General features: G+C 41.1%; 1 protein-coding gene across 1 annotated transcript in view; it reads right to left on the bottom strand.

The window, feature by feature from the left end:
- Positions 1-13,293, bottom strand: part of BVES (blood vessel epicardial substance) — a 49,585-nt gene that overhangs the window by 9,390 nt on the left and 26,902 nt on the right. Inside the window, 3 exon segments of the mRNA XM_031061581.1 lie at positions 2-178; positions 6,078-6,202; positions 8,390-8,623. Of these exon segments, the coding sequence (XP_030917441.1) occupies positions 2-178; positions 6,078-6,202; positions 8,390-8,623 (536 nt within the window).

Below are 13,293 nucleotides of genomic sequence, written 5' to 3'. Positions count from 1 at the left end.
GCAGGATGCTTAGCCTATCATCAACTGATGTTTTATCTTCTGCTGCATAGGCTTGACCTGTCTTCAAAGTCTGAATGTTGCAGAACTGTCCAGTTAGTCTTTGGAAGAGCTCTGGAGGCACATGGAGAGGTTCAAACATTCTCTTGTAGAGGCTGCTAAGCTCCTTCTCTATCTTGATCTAGATTGGAAAAACACGTGAGATCAAAAAACACAGATGCAGTAGTGAAAAATGGGTAAGAATGCACACATGCTTTAGCTTGAGGGACATCTTTGGCTTCATTATACTTAAGCAAGGAAAGAAGTGGTAAATGTGTGATGTCTATCCACAAACATTGCCTGTGATAGGGTGACCAAAACCTTATCTAAAATGAGCCAGTTTGGCACACTGGTGCTTTAGAATGCTGTCCCGTCCAAGTGCCACATTAAATCACACACAAGGAGCCTTCTGACATGTCTGCTGATGCAATAATGAATAGGAAGGACTTGGGCAAGAATTATGCAGAGAAAAAAAATTAGTTTGTCTTTCACACTGCATGCACACATCACTGTGGCTATCCCTCAGGCTCTCCTGGGAGCCCCTCTCATCCCTGAGCTTCTTGGCTTACTTGCAGTAGGAAAGCAAGTCCTGAAAAACAAACCAATTATATTGAAACCACATGTGATGAGGGAGGGGAAAAAAAGACCAAAAAACACTGCCAGCTGAACATCCCACATCTAAGAGCCCACCCAAACTCAGGCAGCAGCAATGAGGGAAAGGATGTTGACTGAAATCCTAAGCCTGGAAGTCTTCCCTGAATGAAGGAAGCAGGGGATGAGGCAATATTACAGCCTTCCTGAAAGCAGAGGCAGCCTGAATAAAGCCTGCATATTTGCCATGAGGAAGACAAATCAGAACAATAAGCATCAGATAATGAAAAAAAATACATACATAGAAGAGAGAATAAGGAAACACAACTGAGAAAGAATGTCAGAAAAGAAGAGAAAGAGGCAAGTTTCAGACTCATGTTCAGCTCTTCCCCCAGGACCTGCAGGTCCTTTTCCACAAAGCTGCTTCCCAGCTGGTCAGTCCATGGCATGTGCTGATGCATGGTTATTCCTCCCTGGTGCAGTACTCCACACTTTCTGTTGAACTCCATGAGGCTCCTGTTGGTCCATTTCTCCAGCCTGCTGAGGCCCTTCCCGATGGCTTCCCAACCTTCTGGCCTATCAGCCACTCCTCACAGTTTTGTGTCATCAGGGTTCACATATGCCCCACCACCCAGACCATGAATGAAGATGTCAAACGGCACTGGGACCAGCACTGGCCCCGAGGTTACACACACACACTAATGAATGTGTAGTACCCAGCTCCAACACGACTTCTACCTCTGATTACCACACTCACCCTGCCATTCAGCCAGATTCCAATCCATCTCACTGTGTCCTCATCCAGACCACACTTCAACATATTCTCTATCAGGATTTTATACAAGACAATGTTGAAGACTCTACTGAAATTAAGGTTGAGGATATTCACCATTCTCATATATGGCCAATAATTTCATTGTGGAAGTTTATCATAAATATGGCTTGGATTTGAAGGGACCTTAGAGATTACCCAGTCCCAACTCCTCTGCCATGGGCAGGGACACTTTCCACGAGACCAGGCAGCATCAGAGCTTCAACCTGACCTTGAACACTTCTAGCAATTGCACATGTACAGCTTCTCTGGGCAAGCTGCCCCAGTGCCTCACCCCCCACACAGTAAAGAATTTCTTCCTAATATCTAATCTAAACCTACTCTCAGTTTGAAACCATTCCCCCTTATCCTGTTACTACATACCCTTGTAAAATGTCCCTCTCCATCCTTCCTGTCATTTCCCTTCCAGTACTTGAAGGTCACAATCTGGCCACCCCAAAGCCTTCTCTTTTCCAGGCTGAACAACCCCAATTCTCCCAGCCTTTCCTCATAGAGCACCTCTTCCATCTCTGTGCTCGGGACCTCAGACCACTCCCACTCTGATGGGATCTCATCAGAGCAGTCACTTCCCTCACCCTGCTGGCCACTCTGCTTTTGAGGCAGCTCAGGATACAATTGGGTATCTGTGGCTGTGAGTGCACATTGGCAGGTCAAGTCCAGCCTCCCATCCACACCCAAGTTCTTCTCTGTAGGGCTGCTCTCCATCTGTCCATTCCTCAGCCTGTGTTAATATTGGAGGTAGCCCCTACCAGGTGCAGCACCTTGCACTTGGTCATGTTGCATTTCATGAGATTTCCATTGGCCACTTCTCAAGCTTGTCCAAGTCCCTCTGGATGGTATCCCAGCGTTCAGGTGTGTCAAACAACTCCACTTCGGGTCAGCTGTAGACTTGTTGAGGGTGTACTCAATCCCTTTGTCTATGCCATTAATGAAGACAGTAAATAGCACTGATCCCAATACAGACCCAAACGGGACATCACTTGTCACTGATGTCCATCAGGACTCTGAACCTTTGACCATTACCCTCTGGAGGTGACCATTCGATCAGTTTCTTATCCATCTATTACCAGGCTGGTTAAGCATGGCTTCCCTTTGGTAAATCCTTGCTGACCACTCCTGATTACCTTCTTGTGCTCCATGTGCATAGAAATGTTTTCCAGGACTATCTATCCCTTCTTTTCAGAGATCAAGTTAAGGCTGACCATGCTGCAGGTCCCTGGGTTCTCCTTCTTACCCTTTTTGAGGAAAGGAGTGGCATTTGCTTCCTCTGTTCCTCACTCACTTCTCTCAGTCACCACCATTATTCCAAGACTATGAGGAATGGCCTTGCAGTGACATGAGCTCTTGTGGCTGTGTGACATCAGGGCTCATGGACTTACTATGTCCAGTGCATTACCTGACCTAAAGTTACACTGGTTTCACAATGAATCAATTACTAGTTAAATATTCCACAAGCAACTATACTCATATGAAACCCACATTTTGAATTTCCTATACGTTCCTTACGCCACAATCTTTAATCCCTCAGAGGATGTCTACACAGACAAAACAAGGATTAAAAACAAACACACAAGAGAAACTGTATTATGTTAAATCCTGAGCTGTTTGATTTCAAAATATGTTTCATATACCCACAAAGCTAGATGACTGTCTTACCATCATGCTCTCCAGGAACTCCTACATTTTTAACAGCTGTACCAATTTAATTTGCACCTTTCTATACTGCAACTTGAGGAAATACATTTCCATCTGAAAAAGGAATTTACGTAGCTCCCAAGACTCCTGAACCCAAAACCAGGCACACAGACATGAGGGCAAATTTTGACCCTGGAGTGTTAATCCAATCCCTTAACTAGCACATGGTTCATGTTTCATGATCTTCCTCTAGTGTGTAATACTTTGAGGGGAAAGCAGGTGTAGCCACTTTCTTAAAGACCGATCAGATTGCAGGCTGGAGCTGTGCTTTAGATGGGCTCCCTTGTAACAGACCATTCCCCCTTCCCAAGCACAGCTGACTGCTCCTCCAGTCATGCTCGTGGGTCATATTCCAAACAAGCCATATGGGTAGGTGTAATGTTTTCTTCAGCAGGGGTTGAAATATTCTGGGATGCTGCCAGAACTCCGAGTCAGAGTGATTAGACTCAGCTTCCACTCCAACTAAAAAAGCCAAATTTGTAAAGCTCCAAGAAATCAAAACCACTGAAATAATCTTCTGGTGAGAAAAGAAACTCACTGTGATTTTGCATGCTCCATTTAATAAAATAAATATTTAACAACCGAACATATCAATTATTCATTTTGTAATATGACTAACTTGTAATTATTCTACCATTCCTTTCTTTCCTTGGAAAGATCTTTTGTGAGAATTACCAAAACTGATTGAGATGGACAATACAATAGCTGTAGAGAGAAAATCTTATTCAAAAATTAGTTCCTAAGAGTTTTAATTTTTTTCCCCCTATTCTTTGTCCGCCGGTGGGAAAAACACTTAAAACAGCCTTGGGGTTTATTATAAACATGTTAGACAGCTAAAAAGACTTGTGTGACTATCAGGCACCACTTCAAGTATGCTTGTTGATCATAGTTTGCAGCAAGGATTCATATATTTTTTAATAATTACTGAAAATATTATGTATTACAGCAATTAAAATAACAATGTTTTCCATGCAATGTTCATAAATACTGTAATTTCTCAACGGAAAGAAGACTATTGAAATGAAGCCTTAATATGCAAAGAAATAGCACTACCTGGCTAGTCTATCCCATCTAATTTTTGGCTAAGCTTTTAAGTTTCTCAGGTCACATAGCCCAGCTGATGGTACTTTGTGTGAACCTGTGTTCCATATTGGAGGAACACTGCTGTAGGTAGAGCCTCTTCCTTTTTTAACACATGTACTCAATTTATCAACTTGTTGTAGACAGATGCAATTTAACCTTTAGCCTCCTTTTACACGCTGTGGTTGCCTGCCAGAGTGTGAGCAGTGCAGAGTTTATGGGAGAGCCAAACACCCCAGTCCTGCTGTGGCTACTCTGACTCTGGGCAAGGGCTACAGAGAGAGAAAGCAAAGTCAAAGGCAGGTGCTCCAGGCTACTCTGACTCTGGGCAAGGGCTACAGAGAGAGAAAGCAAAGTCAAAGGCAGGTGCTCCAGGCCTCCCCCCTCTTAGATGCAATTTTTTACCAACTTTGGTGACTGAGTTTATCACTCAAGTTTCATATTCTCACAAAATTCCTTCTTTTTGTATCCACCCACAGAGTACTTCAATCATTTCTATCAACTTGACCTAACTCCTACAAATAATTCTGCTAACAAATTTATTAGAGGATTTCATGAAAATAGCTGCCTCTTCAATAGGATGAAACCTATACCATAATGCACAAAGTACCCCCAATCTGTGCCAACATAGCTTTTAGTAGACAAGTGTAATTACAAAATAATGTATTTCCTTCTTCATTCAGTATTAATTTACACATTGCAGGGTTATTTTTTTGTTTTTGTGGGGTTTTTTTTGGTTTTTTTTTTGCTTTTGTTGTTGTTGTTGTTGTTGTTGTTGTTTTCACTCAAGCCCAAACCAGCACATCATCCTCCCAGGATGATTTTTCACTCACCAATAACCTTTTATTTAGATTTTTGGAAAGGGTTGGAGAGGTACAAACTCAAGGACCATTACCTATTAAGGATGCCAAATTCACTTTTAAAATACAAGTAAGATGAAAGGCTTGGTTTCTCAGGGAAATGGGTTTCCATCAGCTGAGCACTCTTGCCTTTTGCAATAATTTCTGACTTTGGTGGCCCTTTCCTGTTCCATCTGACAGAAGATTAGAAACCTCAAGATTTATTAAAAAGGCTTAATTGGTGGAGGGGTGAAGGGAAGTAGAACATGCTAATTTGGTTGAGGGAAAAGACTGCAAATAAATTAATCCCATATTAGAAACTAGAGTACCTGCATGGGATATTTAACAGTGGACAGCTACAGAGTAGGTACAGTCTGGCCTCACTGGCTCTCCCTTATCTATCTCCCTTATCAAAACTGCTGTTCTGTGTGTGTGCTGGACAGCATGACCATGGCCACCTAGAAGAAATACAACGCAGTTTCATCATCTGCTGCATCTCAATGGTGACATAAATCAATTGAATAGGCTGAAAAAAATGGCATTAGTAATTAAATTTAGTAACTAAAGAGGAAGTTACCCTTTAAATAGTAAGACGACCCTTCAAGAGCAATTTGAACTAGAAATATTTACTACACATCTACAATTGTCTAGTAACAGATCAGTCTAGCTTGTTTTATGCTACTTCCTAGGCAAGGAAGTAGCATAAAACTAATTAGAAGTCAAGCTTCATGCTGCCTTGCCAGCTAATTTCTTAGCTGCTTTCTTGCACAGGCAGTGTTGAATTGGTGAAGAGGTTATTTCCAGTTAGGTTTTATCGTTTGTTTTTTTTTGGTACAAGTTGTTGCACACTTCCAGAATGTGTCCAGAGTGTGATTTTGGACCAAACACAAAAGTATTCTGCTGAAAATGTGTACTAATCCATTGGTTTGCCCAGCAAACAAGGGCAAAACTTCCTTTTGTTGCATCTTACTAGAGTGCTTGTGAAATTTATCTGTTATACATACCGGTCTCCTTTTATACACAAGGTATATGAAATGCAAAAGGTTGACAACCAAAAACACAGAATTCCAGATCATTATGTCCAAGGCACAACGATAGAGTGTAGCCCAAATGATGAATAATGCACATCCTGTAAAAATTAAAAAAAAAAAGAGGAAGTTAAATTTCACCAACAATAAACATTCCTAGAAAACCATCATGAATATGTCCACAGAGTATAATTACCCTGAAAGGCAATATATTCTGCAAACTTTAATACAGTTAAGCTCTCTGGATGAAGGCATGCAACAATAGCTAATCACTGCAATGCTGCACTGAGGGCAGGTGGACAGACTGCAGCCCTCTTACATCGGACTGCAATACTGATTGAAATCACAGTAATTCAGATCAGGATGGGGCAAGCAGAAAGGTGCAGTCCATGATGATTTCTTACTGAAATGAAGTACAAAAGAGATGGGGGAAAATTAGGCAGCTCACAAAAATTTGTATTGCATTAATTAGACAAAAAAAAGACCTAGAAGTTAACATTCACATCTAATTAGCAAGGGAGAGTTGTATAAAAACTTCCTAAAGTCATATGCAGATATTTTTGAAAATTAAAAGAAACTATTATTGCTGATGTGACAAGGTCACATCAGGAACCTGAATTCTCCTGTGTAACATCAAAGACAAAATTTCCAAATGCTTACTCTTTTTTGAGTTGCCTTACTTTAAATGACACTTGCTGTAAAAGACAAGGCATCATGTATGAATAGGGATTCCATTTTCAGCCTCCTAAGACAATATTTATCAAAAGATGGATTATGTATTAGTGAGTCTCTCCCAGATAACTGTGAGCCTACCATCCAACAGAAATGGCTGGAGAGGTCACAGATATATTTTCCCTTAAGCTTCCTGCAAGGACAAAAAGGAGACAGTGCTAAATGAGTGTTCTTAACCCCCTTCTCCCTGAAAATGACCTTGATTTAATGAACTCAGTACTATCTAGTCTTGTCTGGGTTGTTCACTGATGAGGCAGTACTTGCATATGGATTAGAAAAATCAAAATATAGTGACTCTTGATCTCCTTATTAGTTAGACTGCTAGGCACAGGAGGATATGAAGTCTGGATGTATTGAAGAGCAGCAATATTGCAGAGCAGCACAGAGGTGGGACAGGGTGAAAGAAAAGGGAACAGGTCCCTAGGAACCAGGCTTCATTACTCGTTCTGCCCCCTGAGTAAATCTGCTCCCTGCTGCCACCCCACCTTGCAAAACTCTGATTCTCTATCTGCTCATACAAGACCTGCAGGTCAAAATGGCAGGCCCAGCAAGTGCAGAGCTCCTTTTGCTTTTAAAGACAAGGTAAAAGGTCTTAGAATGCTCAGATCCTTGGTCACCAGTGCAGTGTGTTTTAAGAAGTTACCCTATCATAACTGTAAAACAGAAAATGCAAGAGTGTTGTAAATTCAAACAGTTCTGTCATAAAATTTACCCACACTATAATGCCAATAAGCACTCACTTAAAAATACTTGGGCATGCTCTTATTGGATTGGATTTATCCTTCTTACACTGCAATGAGTCACTATTCCTGCTTTGATCACAAGGATCTTGTCCCACACGAGGTACAGAGGCTTTGAAATAGCTGTGAGACTGCAATGTTACAAATTGAACCACATTCACTCAGTCTCAAGCATGCCAAATTTAGGTTTTCCTCTCAAGTCAGATTCTGGTGTCACAAGATTCCTACAGTAGCAGAAGAAACACAACTAATATCAGAACACAGAAAAGCCTCCCCATCAAAAGGCTGCACTTCTAAATCAGCAATGAAAATAATGCTGGTGACCCACAAGCGCCACAGGTTTGAACCCACATTAAGAGAACACCTGGGCTCAAAGCAAGCTCCTCAAGGAAAAGTTCACCTACCTCAGACACACTAAACCAGTGCACCTGCCAATACACAGTCCCAGTACTTACTTAAAATCTAAAATAAAGGTCTTAATGACCAGACATAACTGATTTGAAATAAGTGGATTTTAAACATCCAGTTACATCTGACATAAATTATGTCCACTTGTTTTCAAGCTGACATCTTCATAGGTTTGAAATTGCAAATTACAGTTCTAGAAAGTTTTAAGAGCCAAGAGTAATATAATCTTTCTAAAAAAAGGTACATCAAGGTCAAAACAGACCCAGTCTTAGACCAAAACCACCTTCATCAGAGCACAATGGCCATTAACAGAGGCAGTAATTTCACCATAAGCTGCAGGGACCAGCTCCAGAATGGTCAATCCCAGCCATTTGTGTCACATTCCTCTCTCCAGAACGATTCTCCTACCTATGGTGAGCAGGCCTCGCAGGAGAATCATATGAAGATTCAAAGTAGTTGGAATAACCAGCCCAACTGCAAAGCAAATGTTTGCCACGTGGAAAACAAGATGATGAATTTCTTTCCAGTTTTCACATGCAGTCTCATTGAGAGGATCAAGGGTGGAATTTTTTAAGTCTGGAACAAAACTTAGTGGAGTAACAGTGAGTGGGCTCATTGCTGTAGTATTCATCTTGGAGACTCCTGCAAGGAGAGGAAAAAAAATCACTATGCATTAAACTGAAACATAGTAAACATATATATGGATTTTAGGGTTATTCTCTCCCTTCCCAAGATATATTTTCCATTAGCATTCACAGAAGAAAAATATAAAAAAATGCTTTAAAAGAGTAAGCTAGGTCTATAGTTCAGTAGTGCTTTGCTATCTCTTTCACCTAAATCATAGCTACCAAAACAGAGAGGCTGCTAAGTCTGCAGCCAGTCTTCTAGGGAAATCACTTGGTCTACACAGTTTGAAAAAGCTTGCAAGACCCTCATCTGTGTGTGTGACTACTGGAGAAATTGAGACAGCTAAAGACTATTTCTAATCTAAGCATACATAGGATGTTTTTGTTGTTGTAATAATAAATATAACACATATAGCTTTTGCCTCAATGAAATGGAAAAATATCCGTGGGCAAATCCCAATACAAAACAAAAAATTACTATTAAGAACAAACTACAGAAACTGGAAGATTTCAGGACACTGTCTTTAGAATATTAAAAGCTGGTGTCTCTGGGTAACTAGAGTCAGTGCTACAAGCTCTACAGAAGGTCTTCTGAACCCAGAGCAGGTCTCAGCTGAAGGAACACGACTGTTCCTAGAGATGTCTGCTGTCAAACACAGGAGAACCCTGCTTCCAGTAAGGCATGTATGGTCTCCCACTGCTACAGCAGTAGAAATTATATGGAGTTGGGCTTAAGTCTCATTAAGGAACTATATGCACTTCATCATTGAGACAACAAGCTCCCTAAAATATGATGCAGTGGGATTTGCATTTGATTAAATTCTGTAGAGACAGGGCACGTCCCTGATGTGTGTCACCACTAACTGCCATGTAATTCACCTGCTCAGCAGATAATTTTGGGTCACAGTTAATACACTCGATTTCCTGCAGACTTGAATACACTCTGAAGCATCTCTGGTAATTGAGTGTTTCTTGGTCTCTGAAATAAATTTGAGTTGCTTCATCCCTTCCTTTCATTGTTTTCTTGGGATTGACCTGTGTACAGGGCATAAGCAAGCTGGACAGTTTTCAAAATTAATCAGCGTTTCAGACCCCTTCTGAAAGCAGTGGGAAGAAAGAAATCCTCAGCCCTCTCTTACGGTTCATCTCCTATGCCCCGAGCCTGTCACAGCCAAGGGATGCTACATAATGTGCAGAGGCATCCAGCAGGATCAAACACTAGCACAGATGCAGTGTATCCATATCTGGTTTGAAATTACTTTCAAGGAAAAAAAATTAACTAATCCTAAATATCTAATCCAAAATACACAATTCACTTGTTTCTTAAGGTATCACTTTCCTATTTCCATTCCTACATTAGTTATTCACAAAGATTAATTAAAATGTGGGGGTTTATCATAAGCTCCACACTTAACTGTTAGCAAACATCAGGCCTATCCAAATACACTCCTACTTTCTTTCAGCTCTTTCACATGAGTTCATCAAGAGAGTCATTAGAGCAGTTTCAGTGTCCTGACAAAGCCTCTCATGCAGTGAGCCAAAGCCTGAGCCCATGAGAGGCTGCAGGACTGGCATTTTAACGGGCTCATAAACAGGAGGGAATTGCTAACTGGATAACTATGTCTGTGCTCATCTTACACACAGCTCATCTGCTGCTCCTGCTGTTTCCAAACAATATAAACTCCTTACACTAGAACAGCAGGATCTCTAGGTCTCTTAAAAAAATTATCAGCTGAGTTTCTACCTATATTCAGCCTTCCACTGCCCAGTCATGCGCCACTAAAGGCACCACTTAAAATGCCAACAGAACAAGTAGAGACAACCAAACTCAAACCAACAGAACCAGGCATAAGTCTCTAAGCTCAACATCAAAAGAGGCTGCAAGAAATAGTTTCAGCTACATCTGATTACAGATCATGGCAGCCATCCAGATGCTTGATATCTTTTATTAGCAAAATTTTGTACTGCTCCACTGTGGGAATAGAGGCTACCTGACCCTTTCAGCTCAGCTCTAAAGCATCACACATTAGAAGACTGGAAACCCAATGAACCAAATTAAATATACAGCACCTGACAATCTCATTCTCCTCGCAGCCCAGCCAAAACACTGCTCCCCTTGCTCTTCCAGACACTGATGCAACAAATCACCAGCCATAAACTGAAATAGTGGGAAGGAGTTTCTCCAAGCGTTGATCAATCAATTTAAAGTGTCCACAGTTGTAAGAGGATGTTTAACACTTTTGAAAGTCAGGCTCACCTACTAGATTGCCTAAATTAGAACCCAGGAACCTAAATCTGCCTATCCCCATTTTTTTATAAGCTTTGTCTTTACTACCTCAAAGTCTTTATATGAATACCTCTGAACTTCACTTACTACTCACAAACAATAATTACAGTTTCCCTGACATACTGGAAACAGCAGAAATGAGAACTTCTCCATCACGGTGGTATTAAAAAGCTGACAGAAATAGATTGATGCTATCTGCAAAACGACACAAGGACAGACCTACACACGGGCTCTGAATTTCAACTGAGGAGACTGCTTTGGGGATCAGGAGAGAAGGCAGACAGGCAGAGCTACAAGCTGTGACCTAAAGTGCTTGTCTACAGGTAACACTAGAAAGACAAATATCCAAAATGTCAAAAAACAACATCACTGTAATTTTTAGATTAATTCTTTAGTCCTAGCACCTACTGTTGCCAAATAATACTGAAAAAGAGGGAAAAGTCTGCAGTTCCACAGAAGAGCAAGCAATTGTCATTTTTTACCTTATGACACCATAGAAAGCAAAAAATTAATTTGAAAGTACATATTCAGGCCTTTAAAACTTTTATTATGTTTACTAAGGATTAATATAGCACAAGACTATTTAGTCATATGCTTTTGTCTTCAATGCAAAGAAATGTATCAGGAATTAAAAAACAACTAACATAGTCAAATAATTTTGGAAAGTTGGGTTAAAACAGCATTCACTGAAATGAAAGCTTTATGGGGAATAAGACAAATCATTAAAAGAGCATTTTTAAATATCCAGTTTATATCCATCATATGGAGTTAGATTTACCAAAACAAGAATTTGAAAATTCAGATGATTGAGAACTCAAGCTGATTTGTTGTTTCAAATAGGAGGGAAAAAAGAGGATATTAAAAAAAAAAACCAAAAAACCATTGACTCTTTAATATTAAACCTAACAGAAATTAGTGTAGTTTAAAAAAAGGCTTATTAATTTTTTTTGTGCATGAACTTGATAGAAAGTTCAGGTAATACATGGTGATCTTAGGTCAGAAAATACAAATTCTCAGAAAATAAATGACATGAGCTTACTCTAGGATTTTGCTATACTCAACAACAGCTTTATACAAGAGACCAAAGTTCTGAAAAGCATTCTCAAAAGATTTCGTCTACAAATACTTGGACATCAAGATGGCTTTGAAAAATGTGAATTTTATGGATACCTAAACAACATTCACAGGAGACAGACATGGCAGAAAATTGTAAAGCATTTGGTTCTACTATGAGAACCAGTCAGCCAAGCTGATAGTGGGACAGTGCTGAGTGTCCCACTTGTGTCATTACCCACTTTATTGAGGTTATTCATATCCCACAGCTCTGCTGATCAACATTATTCAAGCGAGCTTCTTAAATCTTTCAGTATGTTTCTATATACTTGAGTATGTTTTCTATAACTTTGAGTACCTTTCTATAACTTTACAGTCAATGCAATTCTTAAAAAATAATTTAATTATACCTGCAGAACTTTAAACTACTTTTCTATGGACTTACAGCACAGAAGCTGCATAGATATTTTAGGCAATAATTCTTTTATGAAGACAAACTACTAGAGTTAGCACAGCTGAGTTAATTACAGTTTAAGTAACCAATTTCCTCTTTTACAATGCAGTAAGAACAAATAGGAAAGTGGTATAAGAAAGTATGCTCAATATGCCGCCCCTTGCAGCAAGTCACATTCAATTAAATGCGTCAGCAACTACAGAAATTTGTTACTCTCTTTGGTCACTTTAATCAAGAGAAAATTTAACAACACGTTCATTCTTCATAATCAACAAAGTATCCACACAGTGAGAAAACCTTCCCCGGCAGCAGCGCAGCCCCAAGCGGAGCGGACCCGGGGCCGTGAGTGCCCTGGGGCTCGCTCTCCCCTCCGCCTGCAGCGCTCACGGATGTAGAGGTGAAAAGCCAACCGAGCTGGGTCATAGCTGGTTGCCTGTGAAACGAAGCTAAGTTCACTCTTAATTCTTCTCCAAGGAAAACCCACAAACCCTAATGAACCGAATTAAGGGGCCGCCCGAACCCAGGGGGGCCGCCCCCGAGCCCCGGGGCGCGCCCGCAGCTGCCGGCGCCCAGCCCCGCTCTGCGCTCCGCAGCTTCATTTCAGCCCACGACGCGCGAACGCCAAACCCACCCTTCGTACCAAACAATCGCCAAATTATTTTTTAAAAACTGAAAAGAGTCGAGCAACTGGTCCCTCTTCCCCCGAAAGAGCCACTTCGAAAGCTGCAACCCTCCTCCCCACAGGCAGGGCACAGGAGAGCGACCGAAGGGAATGAGGCACCAGGGACGGGACCGCGCGTTCTCCCCGCTGGCCGGGCGGCTCCACAGCGGAGCCCGGCGCCCTCCCCTCCTGCCGCCCCGGTGGAGCGGCACCCCCGATCCCGGCATCCCC

This window comes from Geospiza fortis, unplaced genomic scaffold, assembly GCF_000277835.1.
Source record: "Geospiza fortis unplaced genomic scaffold, GeoFor_1.0 scaffold486, whole genome shotgun sequence".
NCBI lineage: Eukaryota > Metazoa > Chordata > Aves > Passeriformes > Thraupidae > Geospiza > Geospiza fortis.
The sequence above is the reverse complement of the archived record's forward strand: the minus strand, read 5'-3'. Positions and strand labels throughout refer to the sequence as shown.